This window comes from Dermatophagoides farinae, chromosome 1, assembly GCF_024713945.1.
Source record: "Dermatophagoides farinae isolate YC_2012a chromosome 1, ASM2471394v1, whole genome shotgun sequence".
NCBI classification, from domain to species: Eukaryota; Metazoa; Arthropoda; class Arachnida; order Sarcoptiformes; family Pyroglyphidae; genus Dermatophagoides; species Dermatophagoides farinae.
Window position 1 is genome coordinate 1,809,657 of NC_134677.1, and position 16,952 is coordinate 1,826,608.

Here is a 16,952-nt window from a genome sequence, read left to right on the forward strand (position 1 = left end):
TGAGGGTTGAATACCACTGTATGATTAAATTAAATGCACATGCGTAATATTCATTATGAAAACAACGATGCCGCACTCTCGATTTCATTAATACACACACATACACACACACAAAATATGATTGTTTATCCGTATAAAGTTTGTGATACGTCTGTTTTTTTTTTGTTTTGTTTCGGGGCGACAATATAATTAAGAATAGAAAATAAAAATTTATTTTTGGTGATATACGAAAAAAAAACGGCGTATCCGATTTTGATAATGAAAATGATGATGATGATCATCATCATCAAGTGTGACAAAGCAAAAAAACATTGTGTTCTACTCTAACCACTAAATATTCAATCATTCATGTTTGTTTTCATTTTATTTATTTAAATATATTGGTAAAAAAATAAACCCGAATTTTTCTACTTTTGAAAAAAAATGTCGAAACAACATTTAAATGCTGTTAATACGTCGTCATCATCATTATCATCGTCATCAACAACAAATTTGAAAAATGAAAAATTATTCAATCACAATGATGGTGATGATATAATCAATAATTCGAATAATGAAAATTCTGCCATAAATAATAATAATGTGATTAATTTGAAAAAAATTAATAATAATAATGGTGTGATTATTACGAACAATAACAACAACAACAATACTAAAGATGTTGATGTTGTTCGAAATAAATTTGAAAATCTTGGCCTAATGAAGATTAAGAATTGTAATCATCATAATCATAAAGATAATATGATCAAAATGTTTTCATCTGATTCAACTGTCGATGATAATCATCAGAATGGAACTACTACAAATGTAGAATCACAAATTAATCAATCGATTAATGAAGATTCTGATTCCAATCGATTGAAAACCAATGGTGATGGTTATCATTTTTGTCCCAATGAATTTCTTATCAATCATCATCATCATCATCATCAACGAGAGTTCAATAAAAATGATTGTATTCAACAATCAAATGATATGGATATCGATACGGTTGATGCAATCATCGATGATCGGAAAATGTTTCATCATTCAGAATCAATTATGAATGAAAATAATAATGATATAACAATGATTAAACAATCTGAAGAATCGATTGAGCAATTGACAAAAATTCATCCAGAAATATCATCAACCAAAGAATTAGCAATGATAAATGGTGATGTTGATCTACTTGAAAATCATATGGATAATCAAGAACAGAATATTAAAAAATTAAAAATTATCGAAACGGAAAATGTAACAATGACTTCGACAACAACAACAACAACATATTCATCAGCCTCATCACTATCATCTCCATCATCATCATCGGCAAGCGATTCAACTAGTGATAAAAATATTACAATTAACAAAGACTTTGATAATAAAAATTTCAATTTCAATGTTGATCAGAATCCTAATACATTAATAAATCTTATTGATAATAATAATTCATCATCAACATTATGGAAAACATCAACAAAATTTGATTCAATCATTACTAGTGTTCATGATGATGATGATGATGATGATAATGATAGTCCATCGGCATTAATAAATGATAATGATAAAACAAATGATAATCATAATAATAATAATGATGATGATGTTGATGATGATGATAATAATAATATCATTGAAATTCAATTAACCGATCTCAAAAGTAATTATTCGGAATTTAATGATTTTGTTCTATTATTTCTTTATATAAATAATGTACAACATTGTGAATTTCAATTTTATCAAAATGGAATGAGAATGAAATTCGAAACTGATTATAGCTTACTACCAAATATCAACAATAATAATAATAATGAGATTCCAATTTTGAATCCAATTCAATTGAATAAGAATTTTATCTATCTTTTAAATCTTACATTTAAGTAAGTTTTTTTTGTATGATTAATTGATTTCATTTATCTACATTGAATTTTTTTTTTTAAATTTCGTTTTGTTTAGACATGAAATTGTACCAGATAAATGTTCATTAAAAATTCTTAAGAAAACTGTTGAAATTCGTTTACAAAAATTACTGCCAATTACATGGGGTACTATTAAAGAACATTGGATCACACCAGTTTTATCATCATCAATGGCTACGTCTACAAATACAATGACAACTACAATTGATTTGAATTCATCATTTCCATCATCATCGTCATCATCCTTATTACCTTTGTCAACATTTAGTCTAAATAAATGGACACCATGTACATTATCACCGTCTTCCACTGATTCAAAGTGTCGATTTCCCAATGATAATATGATATTAACCTTATCAAAATCTTCAGACAATAATAATGGTTTGTTGTGAAATGAATTTATGTAGGAATTGTCTGAATTTTTAATTTGTCGTCAATAGATATCAATGCTAATGGTGAGATTGAATCAGCCATCAATACAAGTCGTTGTGGCCGTTTTCGTGGATTTATCGGTTTAGATAATCTGGGCAATACTTGTTTCATGAATGCCGTATTACAATGTCTGGCAAATACTGATCCATTACGAGACTATTTTCTCTGTAAGTATTTTCAACACACAATTCGATTCATTTGAATTCATTTTATTTGATGTTTAGCAAATGAATATCTAAATGATATAAATACGAAAAACCCTCTAGGGATGAAGGGTATAATGGCTCGGGCATTTGCACAATTTCTTCTACAATTATGGCTGGGTAAACAATCATCAATATCTCCCACACGATTGAAATCATTAATTGGTGAAAAAGTGATTACATTCGCTGGTTATGGTCAACATGATGCACAGGAATTAATGTCATTTCTATTGGATGCCATACATGAAGATCTTAATCGAAATGAAGCCAAAATCAATGGCGATCACCAAAAGGATTCTAATGATGATGATAATAATAGTCTTGTTGATTATGATATAAAAGACTGTCCAACGAATGAAATTCGTGAAGAAATATTCGCAAGAATGACAGAAATTGCCGATCGTGCTTGGAAACAATATCGTCTATGTAATAATTCAATCGTAATCGATCTATTTTGTGGTCAATTCAAATCGATTCTTACCTGTCCTGATTGTACGAAAAAAAGCATTATATTCGATCCATTTCTATTTGTACCTTTACCGATTCCACCACCTAAATTAATATATAATGTCATCTATTTTGATCGTGATCCCATTACCGATATGTGTAAAAATGTTTCAAAATTTTCTGTTTGTATTGCTCAAAATTCAACCGTAAATAATTTATTGGATAAATTGTTAGAAAAACAAGTAATACCAACGAAAAATGTTCGATTAATGCAGCCACAATTACGGCAACAACATAATCGTTCCAATGATATAATGCCTGTTAAATTTTTCAATGTTAATTGGCTACTTACCGATTGTCAACAACAACAATCAAATCATTCAATTTTCATGAATAATAATAGTAATCATCATTCCTCATTCAATCTATCGAATCAACAACCATTATTATTATTTGAATTACCATCAACATTATCATCATCATTATCATCGGAAAATGAAAATATTGATAACAATGATGAACATGTTGAATTTTGTATTTTACAACGAGAATTTCGTAGCCATCAAATTGGATTTCCATTTGTTTGTTCAATAAAAAAATCTCGCATATCTTATAGCCATCTTTGTGAGGTTCTTTGTTCATATGCCCGTTTTTCAGTTATTGCCTATCGTCAAGCCATGGCTATGGAAAATAAAACAGATATTAATCCAAATGCAATCGGTAATCTTAATCGATTTAATGTTCATTCGTTTACACCAAAAAATGTGGCAAAATCATCGAGCAATTACAATAATAATAACATGGAAACCATTGATCCAATCCCACATTTAATATATCATAAATCTAAAATCCAACATCCAAACGATACGATTGTACCATTTTTACTTATGTCAATGATGAATGGTGTAGAAATAGAAATAACACCACCGGAATTTGTATCCTATAGAAATGTTGATATGGAACAAGATGATGATGATGATGGTAATTTAAATTCTTCAACATCAACTAATGGTGAAAATTCGCTAATGCATGAACCATCCCCGCCACATCGAGAAGAAGAAGAATCGCCAATGATGTTGAATGATGATGATGATGATGATGATGATGGTGATGATGAACAACAATCGATAAATAAATATGATGATGATGAATTCAATTCCTATGGCAATGATGAATTAATTGATTTAATTAATTTTTATTTTATCAATATGGATTGGATTACGGTTAAAAATTTTCCAATGTATCCATTTGCTGTACAATTGAATTCATTTGATAAAAATATTGAATATGTTAACATTAGTAATGATAATGATGATGATGATGTTACACTTGATGATTGTCTAAAGGCATTTATAGAGCCAGAAATTCTTGGTCCACAAAATTGCTGGTAAGTCTATCAAGTTTTTTTTGATCATAAAATTTTTTATTAATATTAATTGTGATGATGATGATGATTTTTTTCTCCGATAGGCGTTGTCCTAATTGTAAAGTACCAAGAGAAGCATCCAAACAGCTATCATTTTGGCGTCTACCATCCATATTGGTTATACAATTGAAACGTTTCAAAACACATTCATCGATTTATAATCATGAAAAAATTAATCGTATGATAAAATATCCATTTGAATTGAATCTGGAAAAATATTATACTGCTAATCATAATGATAATAATAATGATGATGATGCTCAAACACAACAACAACAACAACAACAATCACAGCCATCAATCTATGATCTATATGCTGTTGTTAGTCATCAAGGTTGTGCCTCTTGGGGACATTATACGGCATTTGCACGTTCATCACATACAAATGAATTTGGTATGTTTTTTTTTACAAAGAAAAAAAAAATCATTCTCTAACCACACCCCACACCATTCTGTATATTTTTTTTCTCTTCATAGGTTGGCGTCTATTCGATGATAGTTGTGTGGATAAAATTGCCAATGATCATGGAATAATTACACCCAATGCCTATCTATTATTTTATAGGCTTCGTGAAATTGATTAAATTTGTAAAGTTTTCAAATTTTTTTCTTTTTGAATTCAATTTGTGATCTTATTTTATTTCATTCATTCATTCACACACACACACACACACATTACATATTCCTTCTTTTTCTGCTTTTAAATTTTTTTTATATGTGAAAAATAATGGTTTGTCATATATATATGATTGATATATGATCGCGGAAAGATGGAGAAAATATTTGCAAATTGTATTTCTTGATGATTTTAAAATTTATTTACCAGTCTGATTTATGATTCTCATCATTGTCAGATTAGAATCTTTGTTTGTTTGTTTTTTTGCCATCCAATATAATTTGGTTTTTTTAATATTTCATATATATGTTCTTCTGGTGAAAGCTTGTCTGTGTGGTTTGTGTGTATGTTTGGTAAATAAAATAAAAAATTCTTTTTTTTTTTTTGGATTTTGTTGGTTTAAACATTCATTTTTCACACCTCCGTTTAAATATTCTCACGAAATGGTTCACTAAACATCATATTACATGTTAAGGTTGTAAATTATTTCATCATGATAATAATAATATTGCTGCCATTCTAGGAAATACATTCGAATTTTTTTTCTGGTTCAGTTTTTTCCTTTCATTTTTTTTTAAAAATTGTGGTATCCTGGCATTTTTTTCAGATGATATTATGTTCCGTATTGTGATTCGATTTCAGTAATTCTTAAGTTTTTTTTTAAATTTTCTTCAAATCATTTAGTTATGAATGTAAAAATTTTTGATAGATTATTTTTTTGTATTTTCATAATAATATTCATTATATCTCCATTATCAACTTCAAATGAATCATATCTTTGGGATCGTCTATTGAATGTTTCGAATGAAACATTGGCCAAAGTATTCTTGCCAAATTATATCGAACCAAATGGATTGCTATTTCGACATGAAAATCTGACGCAAAAATGTCGTACAAAATTGATATTCATTCGTGATGCTATGTTCGGTGATCATCGAACTTGGGCTTTCCGTCTATTCAATTCATGGCCATCATCAATAGTTCCTGTCGGTATGATGCTTGGCACTATGGTTGATTATGGTGATTATGATCAATGTATGAGTGTCGATCCATTGGATTTGATTGTAAAATATTGTCTGATTGATCTAACAATACCGATGCCAAGACCAAGACCAACAATGCATAATTTATTCCATGAAACGGAGAATATTCTACCCGATGATTTGTACAATAAATCTATGACAGGGAATTTCTATCATGATCTTGGACAATTGTCATCATTTTTTTATTATGCAGCCATTCGTAAAGGAATCTGTTTACCATCGGATTGTACAGCTGATGATATTGAAATTATCACTGAAAAAGGTAAAATCATTCTCGTGGTTATTTTATGAATTTTTTTTAAATATCATTTTTTTATTCAAAAAGGATTTGGTAGAGAAATATTTGATTTAAAAATAAACAAAATAATTTGCACAACAAAACGAACAGAATCATGGCAACCAAACAATGTACAGATAATGTCCATGCTGTTTATTGGATTTTTCATCATAATGACAATCATTGCTGCCATTTATGATTGGTTTATAGTGAAAAAAAGTAAATAAATTTTTTTTAATTTGATTATATTCATGACTATTGCTACATAGAACATATATATATTCATCTAATGTGTACAGGACAAGATTATGCTATCGTAACATGTTTACTTTGGTTTTCACCAATATCAAATATACGAAAAATTCTTTCATCAAAATCGAATAGTCAAGATCTATCGTGTATACATGGAATTCGTGTTTGTAGTATTAGCTGGGTTATTCTTGGTCACATTATACCATTCTTTGACATGAATCGATTTTGTATGTTTTTTTTTCTTGCTTGAAAAATTTATCTTTTGAATCTGATCTATATTTATTAGCACAATTATTTTTGATAAAAAATGAAATGACCAATTGGTATACACAACCATTATTGAAAGGATTCTATGCTGTTGAGACATTTTTCTTTCTAAGGTAAGTTTGTTTTCTTTGAAAAGTAAAAAAATGCAAATTTTTTTTTTAAATATCTTTTCTTGAACCAAAAAAAAGTGGATTATTAATTTCATATGTAACGATCAAACAAATCGGTGGTGATTATAAAAAATTTCGTATCATACCATTTCTTCTAGTACGATTTTTACGGCTTACACCACAATTATTGGCATTCATGATTATCATAACATTATTACCACCATTGTTCGATGGACCTGTATGGCAATATCGTATGGAATGGATGATCAATTCATGTGAAAAATCATGGTGGAAAAATTTGATCTATATGCAAAATCTAATCGATTCGGAGAATATGTGTGAACCACATCTTTGGTATTTGGCTGCTGATATGCAATTACATTGGCTATCAATATTACCGTTAATATTTATTCTTCGTTCTCCACAACGTGGATTATTGTTGAGCAAAATTCTGATCATATTTTCCATTATATTACAAGCAATATGGATTGTAATGGAAAATTCACCACCAGGTACAATTCTTACTGCACCGGGTGATTTTCGTATCGATGATAAAACGGGAAAATATCTGAAATATTATGATAAACCATGGAATCATGCACACGTATTTCTTGTCGGTTTTATTTTTGGTTATCATTTAACACACATTAAACCAAATCATTTTCATTGGACTCGAGTGAGTATCATCGGATAAACAAATTTTTCAATATTTTTAATTTTATTTTTCTTAAATTTTAAAGTGGAAAACTTTTATGGCATGGACATCCATTATTGTTGCATATTTACTATGTATATATGATACATTTCCATGGCATTTTGGACAACCATATCATCCAATATGGTCATCAATACTTTCATCAATGAATGGATTATTATGGTCATTGATATTAACGATGATCATATTTATTTGCATTACCAATCCAGAATCATTTGTAGCCATAATATTATCATGGCAATTCTTTCGGCCATTATCACGAATGACATTTTCAGTATTTCTTACACATTTTCTTGTTGTCTATATAATACGTGATACAAGTCGTAATCTTTTTGATTTACATTATCCATCAATACTGATGATAAGCGTAGCCGCTTTAATGTTAGCCTATATATTTGGATTTATTTTCACATTATTATTTGAAAGTCCAATTGTAAGCATATTTACTATGATACGAAAACGATTCATATTATCCACTGTTGCAAATGGTAACAAAATAGATAACAAAATGACAACAACAAACATTGCTGGTGAAAAAAGCTATCAAATTGAATTGAGAAATCATAATAATGAAAATGTATGAAAAATCATTTAGAAATAATAATTTACAAAATAAATATATGTTAAATTTTTTTGTTTTGTTTTAAATTATTAATTTTCTAATTTTACAATTTGTTCGTCGTTGAAATTGAATGGGAAAATGTGCCGGTACATGTAAAACATTCATTGTTGGATTCAATTCACCATAATTATCTAATGATTTAATTAGATAATTACCAACTAGATTGATGAATAACATTCTTGATTGCATCATTGCATATTCACGACCCAAACACATACGAATACCGGCACTGAATGGAAAATAAGCTAAATGTGTGAACCAATTTTCTGTATCATCTTTATCCACTAGAAAACGTTCTGGATAGAAACGATTTGGTTCACGAAAATATTTTGGATCTTTCAATATTTTCGATATGATTATCAAATAATTAACATGTGTTGGTAAAGTGATTCCATTATCCAGTTGAATTGGTGTTCGTCCACGGCGACCAACAATCGGTGCCGATGGATAAAGACGTAATGCTTCCAGTATACAACATTCCAGATATTTTAATCGTTTCATATTCAATAATGTAATCTGTTCATCATTAGCTTCCAATTCATCTAGATATTCATCAATTTCTTCACGTAATCGTTCCTGTATCTGTGGATGATGACCAAGCAAATATAATGTCCATGATAATGAAGTTGTTGTTGTATCATGTCCTAAGAATTTTATTTTTCAAATGAATCAATTCAAGTTAATTAAAATTTAAATGACATACCGCCAATAATGAAAAAATTCATATGCGTTTCAATTTCTTTAATATTTGTCACTTTCATTGAATTATGATCCATTCGTGATTCGATCATTGTGTCCAGCATCATTGTAGTTCGTTCATCTTTATTTTTACGTAATTTTTCCACACGATTATTAATGATCTAGAGATTGAAATGGATTAACGATATGAACAACCTATCGTAATGACAATAACAACACGAACCTCTCGAACTGAACGCTGAAATCGTAGAATAAGCCACAAACTTTTTAAATTATCCATATTTTTGGTTGTGAACAATATCAATGAATTGAATAATTCATAACGGAAAAAATATGTCCATGGTTTCAATAGATTTACATAGCTTAAGTCAGTCATACGTTCGAATCGTTCGATGAATTTAGGTTCTTTGAAACCAGCTGATAATGAATTGAATTCTGTACTGAAAAAATTTGCTTTTGAAATCAAAAAAAAAATGTAAAAAAATAGGATTATAATGATTGAAAAAGTTGAATATTACCACCAAGAACATCGAGTACAAACGTTGAAACGACTGGTTTAGCATCCGAAAATATACCATTATTATCCTTGATACATTGATCAATTTTTTCATTCAATATCGATAAATAATGTTTAGTATTCGGTAGATATGAATGCAATGCTTTCAATTTAAGATGTGGTTGTAGTTCACGTTTTTGTTGACGCCATTTTTCCGTATTACTAATCAGATTATTTGAATCAGATTATTATTATGAAGAATATTCCATACATTCCATTACCATGTAAGAATTCCATCAAATATTACGAATCGAACCAAACGATATGGTGTAGCTTTATCCAGATGATGTTCACTGTTTAAAATTTTCTGTGCAATATTAGCATCGGTTACAACGACAATCGGTATGAATGGTCCGAACCAAACACGACAAAGACCCAATTTTGAACCATATTCATCACTTAAATCTTTTAATAGACTAAAAAATCCTAAAATAATTTTAAAATTAGAAAAAAAAGACAAAGACAATAATCGAAATAATCACCTTGTGATGGACGATAATTAGGTGTACAAATGATATCGATGAATAGTTTTAAATTTCCAAGCAATGGATTACGAAAATCAGGGCCAGGAATCTTTTTCAGATATTGATAAGATCGATATTGGATAAAAATTAATCTGAATAGATTAACAATGATGACTAGTATGGCGGTTATTATTACACCAATGGGTAACATGGTCACTATGGTTGCCATAATTTTATTTTGATATTCGAATCGAATGTTTGAAAAATCTTGAATGATAACAAAATTTTTCATAACCAACGACAAACATTGTGTTTAAATACTTTACGTATGAATGGTGTGATGTTTCTTTAAAGAACAAAAAAAAACATTTGCTTTTGATTTTTTTTTATCATCTTACACAACATAAAACAAGATAATGTGTTGTTTGATTCAAACAAAAAAAAAAACATTTCAAGACCCGAATCGTTGATCAAACAATGTCAATGTAACATTTTGTGAAAAAAAAAATCCTATTTTTTTCATTCATTCTTTAATGTCTACACTGCTGCCTGCTGTCTCTCATGCAATGATTTGAAACATTGAAGAAAAAATTGTGCCACCAAAAATCATGTGTGCATATATGTGTTCAAGGAAGAAATCTATGTTTGTTTGTTTGTTTGACAATGACAGCTACGATCAAGATGATCTATTGATCATTCAAGTTGGATTATCTTAAACACTTATTTTTCTTTGTTACACAATATTCGCCCCCCCCCCACACACACACACAAATGAATAGTCTATTTGTTAACCCGATGAACTTGTATAGATTCTGTTAATGATAATTGTGATCTTGAACTTGTTCGAAATAAAACAAAAACAAAAAAACAATCACCATCCATTCAGATTTCAATGTCATCGATTAAAAATTTGTTTAAATTAATGATTATGATGATGATGTTAGAATGAAAGATGAAGATACTTTCACAGACACACACACACACAGGGGTAACATAGTTGACAGGTTAATTGTACAATGTCAATCAAAAAAAAAAAATGTTTGCCATAAAGTTTCATCGTTAGCTGTCAAAGTAAAGAAAGTCAAGTGTATTTTTCGATCAATAAAAATTCAAACAAACAAACAAACAAACAGGAAATGTTCTTCATTTTTTTTTCTATCGAACAATTGTGAAAAAAAAAATTTTCATAATTTAAGAAATTCGTTTGTTGCTTTTATCATCATATTTTGAAAATTGGAAATTTTTATTTTTATTTTTTTTTCTATTAACAAATTCGCGTTTTTATGGATTTATTTTTTCGATATTTGTGTGATTTATTTTGAACGTTTTTTTTTCGTTGATATGACGATATGATGATGATGACAATGATGATGATGATGATGATGATGATGATGTTGGTTGTTGATTGTTATTGTTCAAAAAAAAAATGAGACCATCATATTTATCATTTTTATTCATATTGATTATTATGATGATCGAAGTCTTTTCACAATAGCCATCTTACGTTGAGCAATTTTTTCAAGAAAACTTTCTCTTGCCCACATTGACTGATTTTTTGTTTTCATTGTAACTGATTGAGAATTTTCGGCCGCACGATATAGTCTTACATTTCTTTCAACAATATTAATCTCTTTAATTAGCCATGGATGTTTCATTAGTTGATCCATACGTAATCGTAATTCAGCATTTGGTTCCAATATTCGTTGAAATAGATCAATAAGATCAATGCCTGGTTCGAATTGCATTTTTTTACCAAAACGTATTTTATGTATCATTTGTTGTTCCAACATTTTTGAACCATCACTTGGAAATGGATAGCCACGATTAATCATACAATATAATAGTACGCCTAATGCCCAAATATCAGCAGGAAATGGATCATAAACTAATTTATTATCACGTGTCAATAGGATTTCTGGTGCCATATATGGCATTGTACCACAGAATTTATTTGTCAATATTTTTTTACCTTGTGATGCACGATATGCAATACGACTTAAACCAAAATCGGTCACTAAACAATCATTATTTTCATCTAATAATACATTGCCCATTTTAATATCACGATGTGCAATATGTTTCTCATGTAAATGATTGATAGCCGATACGACTTGTGCAAACATTTTTTTCGTTGTTTGTTCGGGTAAACCCGTTTTAAATGATCGAACATAAACCGATAATGATTTTGATTTGGCAAGCTGCATGAAAATATAAACCTGACGAGATTTCGGTGATTCAATGATGAAATGTCTATATAGTTTGATTATATGTGGATGATTAACACTTTCCATAACGTATAATTCATTACGAACTGAAAGACTTTGATTTTTCGAAGTTTTACTTATATCGATCACTTTACAGGCTACCAATGTATCATTGACAAGATCACGTGCACGATATACTGAGCCGAAACTTCCTTTTCCGATTTCAACTTCCAATTTATAGCCATTCCAATGTAGAATTTCTTCAACGGTTGTTTCATTTGGATCATGACGAATGATATGTGTCAAATCCGTCGTTTTCATTTGTGATGGTGTCGATGGCCGTGATAATTTCGGTGTTGCTTGACGCATACTTTGATTGATTGATGTAGCACCAGCCATTGTTGCTGTTGGCGATGTTGGAATCTGTGCAAAACCTGAACGAGTAGATAATCGTATGGATGAATCTTCTTTTTTCCAATCATAAGTTTTTCTATTTGTATCATATCGTCGTTTCGTCATCGTTGTTATTCGTTCATTATTTTTGCGTTCATTTTTACGTTCTTTTTCGCGTTTATGACGTGCCGGTTTTGTTGGCCAACAATTACATAATTCACGAAACATTACTGTGCTCACTGTATACTGATAATGATGTAAATGGAACGGAACACATGAAATGATGAAAAAATAATCGATTTATATAAAGCCTAAATAATAACAATGGTAAAACAGAAAAATAGAAAAAAAAAATTAAATTAAAATCAAAATAATATTACTTATAGTGCTATCTATTGTACGATTCAGAAATAATTCGAATATATAAATTCACATTCACACGTTTATACCTCGTATATGAAAAGTGAGCAAATTTTTTTTTTATTTTTGCCAAAACAACACGTGTATTTGTGGAAATAGAAAATAAAAAAAAAATTTATATTGTGCGTGTAATTGGCATTATAGAATTAAGTGTTGTTACAGCTATAGATCCCAGAAAATCGAAATCCTGATAACACTTTCAATGATTATATCTGTGATAACCTTGCCCAAAATGAGATCCTTGGTTTTTCTATGAGATTTGATAAAAGCAACCAAAAGTGCTTAACCAAACGAAGATTATCCAACGTCACGATTGCATTCCATTTTGGATTCCGATGAATACAATCTTGTGAAATCTGGTGTAATGAATCTGGTCTTTAGAAGCTGTATTTTAACCGAATTGGAAATACTGTCAGTAATATTGCACCTCCCGACATCTTTCACGATTTGTTCGATATGTTGAATTACATAACGTCAAAAGAAATATGGGCGTTTAATTGGATGCTGGAAATCGCTAGCGGAAAACATCAAGTGAAAATGACAATTTTTCTGTGAAGTTTTTCAAGTAAAAAAAAAGTAAATTAAAACAACGACAAATGGGTTCATTGGAAAATGAGTCAACAGTTGGTGTTGTTCAAAATATGATATTTTCACTTGATAATATCACACGATGGAATTGTGCTCCTAATGACGCTGTTCATTGTCTCGCCGAGGGCGTCTTTCCAAAAGAATTGAGTATATGCTTACATCTAATATCAAAGTCATACAAGATAACATCAAAAAAAAAATCAAAGAATGTTTCACAGTTTTTCCTTTTTATTATGGTAGTTTGGAGTGGAAAGCGACTTTCTGGTGATGATGTCAATGTTGAATCATTGATGTATTATAAATTGCATTAACTAGAACACACCGAACAAGAAATCAAGAAATATTCCTTGCCATGTTTGCACTTAACCTATAGATGGGAAAGGCAACACAAAATAAAGAAACAATACAACCGAATTAACAGGAACAATAAGGATTTACCAAATCTTTTGATGAAGAGAATAAAAGATATATAGGAGAGCACTTTGTCGTGAAGTGGGTCGTCCTCGATGAACGGGCCAAGCAATTGGCGCAAATTCTACTGAAAAAGAGTGAGCGAGACTGTCTTAGCAAGAAAATTGTACATGTGTTTTGTTGTCAAAATTTTTGTATTTATTGTTTAGTTTTTGCTTTTTGAATTGTATTAAGATACAATCATTTAATAAACTACGTTTATTTAACTAAGAAAGTTGTCTTGGTTATTTCTTCACATTTATTAAATGATTTGTACTGTGATCGTGATCATATATTGATTTCGAATATTGATTTTGACGTAATTCAAGTATTACGAAAATTTTGGATCGTGATCATTCATTGGTTGCGAATATTGTTTTGGACGTGACATATTGGTTACGATTATCGTGGACTCGATTCGGACGTAGCTCAATCATTACGAAAATTTGGACTAAGACTTGGACGTAATATTGGTTACGATTATCGTTTTCCCGTTTTTTGGACGTAGCTAAATTGTTGCGAAAAATTTGGACTAAGACGTAATACATTGGTTACGACAATTGATTTGTATTTAGATCGTGATCAATTTGTGGTTGCGAATATATTGAAATTGATTCGGATCGTGGTACTCGTATCGCGAATTTTTGAAAATTTGGTTTTTTGGTATTGTATCATCGGAATTGATTTGATCCCGAACCTTGGAAATTTGAATATTTGGATAACGGTTACATCTTGGAAACGTATTGAACTTTGGACTGTACCTTTACGATAAACATATAGTAAAATATGTTGACAATTCCGGATGATGTGAAGCAACGATTGGCTTCGGCCAGAAGTAATGTATCCCTTCTTCATGTAAGACGTTGGGACATGGCTCGGACAGAACTATTACGTTCTGAATTAGATGAATTGAACCAGAAATTGATCGAGTTAGTCGGAGAAGAAGAAATTCCCGAAGAGGAATTAAAAAAGATGGGCGACTACAACAAGAAATTAGATTTGTACATGGAACATCTGAAAAAGATGAGAATTGTTGTAGTTCGAAATCAGTCCAACGTTCAGGACGATTCTGGTGATCATCTACGTACCTCAACCCCGTTCAATTCAATAGTTAACAATTTTGCGGATACATCATCATTGAATAGATGTCGACCAGTTAAGATGGATCAGTTACCGACTTTCGATGGTAAATTCGCATTTTGGAATGCATATAAAATCATGATCGAGAAGTTATTGATCAACAATACATCGCTTTCAGAGGATTTAAAGAAATCAATGTTGTTGAAAACCATGAAAAAGGATCCAGAGAAATTTGTGACAAATTTGATCGGTCAACGATTATCATTAGCCGAGATCTGGTCGAGAGTTTGCGTCAAATTTGATGATCCCCAACGGGCGATATTGGAAATCAAGAAAGATCTAGAATCTATCCCAAGAATCGAATCAGAAAATGATGTTCATGATTTGAAAAAGACAAAAGATATAGTAGAAAACGCCAATTTGGCAATCAAAAATTTGGTTTCAGACGTAATGTTCTACACGATCAATTTGATTCAGGCAGTAGCCACCAGATTCTACTATAAAGCTCAACGTCATATGCTGGCGAAGATAAAAGATTTTGATCAATTAGTCAACTATATCGATAAGCTATACGATGAAGCTCTTTGTTATGATTACAATAAGATTCGTAAAGATAGTCCATTGAAGAAACAAGAGCCACCGATGATATCGAATAGCACAGCCGCTATCACGACTAATTGTTATATTTGTGAAAAGTTTCATCAAAATAATTTTGAATGTTTGAAAAATTATGATGTCAAAACAGTAGCCAATCTAATCAAATCAAAAGGATTGTGCTTCAGATGTTTGAAAAGAGGACATTTAAGTAAAAATTGTCAAATGTCATCGAAACTTAAATGTGATAAATGTCCACGTCTTCATGCTACCGAAATGCATGAAGTGATTATTGAATTGTTTCAAACGAAACCCAAAGTGATCGACGAATCTAGTCCAGCCACGGAAGAATCAATGATCGGTAATGCAGCAGCGATATCAGTAGTTGATCAATCGAAAAATGGTTTTGAGATCAAAAAGAATTCTAAGTCAGAAAGTCGACCGTTATTGTATGGGTCATGTAATGGAATTCAGAGTCGTATGCTGTTTGATTATGGTTCGGATGTTTCGTTGATCGATAAAGAATTGGTAAAAGACAAGTCAAATGATTCTGACAAAAATTGTACCGTCTATTCGTCGTCACCACTAGTAGGAAAAGAAGCAAGTCGACGAAAAGTATCGCTGGAAAGACATAAAGCTAATTTATGTAATGTAAATATTTGTACCAGACCAATCATCGATTTGTCAGAAAATGAAAGTGATATTTATGAACCAATTATTGATCTTTTGAATCGTCAAGATAATGGAGATATTGATGAACCAATTATTGATCTTTTGAATCGTCAAGATAATGGAGATATTGATGAACTAATTATTGAAGATGACAAAATTATTGATCATTCTAGAAATGAATTATTTTTGAAATCTGATCATGAATTATTGAATTTTGAAATTGAAAATGATTTGAACGTTAACGACGAAGACGTTGACGATGATTTGAAAATTGTACGAAAAGAGAATGGACGATATGAGGCTCGATTGCCTTTTCTTTCAGATATTCGTCCAGCCAATGATTTTGATAAGGCTCTTATTGTATGGAATAAATCGTTCAAACAATCAGAAAATAAGAGCATGAAAAACGAATATGAAAAACAATTATTGGCTTATGTTGATAGCGATCAAACAATGGTAATGGATGATCCAAACGGCTATTTGTTGCCGTACCATCCGATTTATCGAGAATCCGCGTCCGC

General features: G+C 30.3%; 4 protein-coding genes across 6 annotated transcripts; 2 read left to right on the forward strand and 2 right to left on the reverse strand.

Annotated features, from left to right (window-relative positions):
- Positions 1 to 94: 94 nt before the first annotated feature.
- On the forward strand, positions 95 to 5,410 carry LOC124491697 (uncharacterized). Its single transcript, XM_075735359.1, has 6 exons — positions 95 to 1,862; positions 1,939 to 2,282; positions 2,342 to 2,500; positions 2,558 to 4,370; positions 4,454 to 4,803; positions 4,887 to 5,410. Exons 1-6 carry the CDS (start codon positions 424 to 426, stop codon positions 4,991 to 4,993), a joined length of 4,212 nt encoding a protein of 1,403 aa, XP_075591474.1. The 5' UTR covers positions 95 to 423; the 3' UTR covers positions 4,994 to 5,410.
- A 254-nt stretch (positions 5,411 to 5,664) lies between these two features.
- Positions 5,665 to 8,328, forward strand: LOC124491701 (nose resistant to fluoxetine protein 6-like). 2 transcript variants are annotated; one of them, XM_075732030.1, is made up of 6 exons: positions 5,665 to 6,330; positions 6,394 to 6,564; positions 6,615 to 6,824; positions 6,884 to 6,977; positions 7,053 to 7,650; positions 7,715 to 8,328. In XM_075732030.1, exons 1-6 carry the CDS (start codon positions 5,712 to 5,714, stop codon positions 8,270 to 8,272), a joined length of 2,250 nt encoding a protein of 749 aa, XP_075588145.1. In that variant the 5' UTR covers positions 5,665 to 5,711; the 3' UTR covers positions 8,273 to 8,328. The 2 variants fall into 2 exon arrangements, with proteins under 2 accessions (XP_075588145.1, XP_075588148.1); XM_075732033.1 differs by having other exon boundaries at positions 6,645 to 6,824.
- On the reverse strand, positions 8,072 to 11,056 carry LOC124492679 (cytochrome P450 4V2). 2 transcript variants are annotated; one of them, XM_047055641.2, is made up of 6 exons: positions 10,049 to 11,056; positions 9,788 to 9,992; positions 9,529 to 9,728; positions 9,234 to 9,463; positions 9,015 to 9,171; positions 8,072 to 8,955 (listed from the first exon to the last, which is right to left on the reverse strand). In XM_047055641.2, exons 1-6 carry the CDS (start codon positions 10,320 to 10,322, stop codon positions 8,333 to 8,335), a joined length of 1,689 nt encoding a protein of 562 aa, XP_046911597.1. In that variant the 5' UTR covers positions 10,323 to 11,056; the 3' UTR covers positions 8,072 to 8,332. The 2 variants fall into 2 exon arrangements, with proteins under 2 accessions (XP_046911597.1, XP_075588153.1); XM_075732038.1 differs by having other exon boundaries at positions 9,234 to 9,445; positions 10,049 to 10,748.
- A 245-nt stretch (positions 11,057 to 11,301) lies between these two features.
- Positions 11,302 to 13,062, reverse strand: LOC124492681 (testis-specific serine/threonine-protein kinase 2-like). The gene is made up of 2 exons (XM_075732051.1): positions 13,008 to 13,062; positions 11,302 to 12,938 (listed from the first exon to the last, which is right to left on the reverse strand). The coding sequence occupies exon 2, from the start codon at positions 12,853 to 12,855 to the stop codon at positions 11,497 to 11,499; it is 1,359 nt and encodes a 452-aa protein (XP_075588166.1). The 5' UTR covers positions 12,856 to 12,938; positions 13,008 to 13,062; the 3' UTR covers positions 11,302 to 11,496.
- Positions 13,063 to 16,952: the final 3,890 nt, after the last annotated feature.

Excerpts from the sequence above, each read along its gene's own strand:
- LOC124491697 (XM_075735359.1), top strand. The coding sequence starts at position 424 with ATGTCGAAACAACATTTAAATGCTGTTAATACGTCGTCATCATCATTA. Across the intron at positions 2,283-2,341 it reads ATCTTCAGACAATAATAATG|ATATCAATGCTAATGGTGAG; the intron begins GTTTGTTGTGAA and ends TGTCGTCAATAG. Across the intron at positions 4,804-4,886 it reads ATCACATACAAATGAATTTG|GTTGGCGTCTATTCGATGAT; the intron begins GTATGTTTTTTT and ends TTCTCTTCATAG.
- LOC124491701 (XM_075732030.1), top strand. The coding sequence starts at position 5,712 with ATGAATGTAAAAATTTTTGATAGATTATTTTTTTGTATTTTCATAATA. Across the intron at positions 6,331-6,393 it reads TGAAATTATCACTGAAAAAG|GATTTGGTAGAGAAATATTT; the intron begins GTAAAATCATTC and ends TTATTCAAAAAG. Across the intron at positions 6,565-6,614 it reads TTGGTTTATAGTGAAAAAAA|AACATATATATATTCATCTA; the intron begins GTAAATAAATTT and ends ATTGCTACATAG.
- LOC124492679 (XM_047055641.2), bottom strand. The coding sequence starts at position 10,322 with ATGAAAAATTTTGTTATCATTCAAGATTTTTCAAACATTCGATTCGAA. Across the intron at positions 9,729-9,787 it reads TTTGATGGAATTCTTACATG|TAATACGGAAAAATGGCGTC; the intron begins GTAATGGAATGT and ends TAATCTGATTAG. Across the intron at positions 8,956-9,014 it reads GAATTTTTTCATTATTGGCG|GACATGATACAACAACAACT; the intron begins GTATGTCATTTA and ends TAAAATTCTTAG.
- LOC124492681 (XM_075732051.1), bottom strand. The coding sequence starts at position 12,855 with ATGTTTCGTGAATTATGTAATTGTTGGCCAACAAAACCGGCACGTCAT.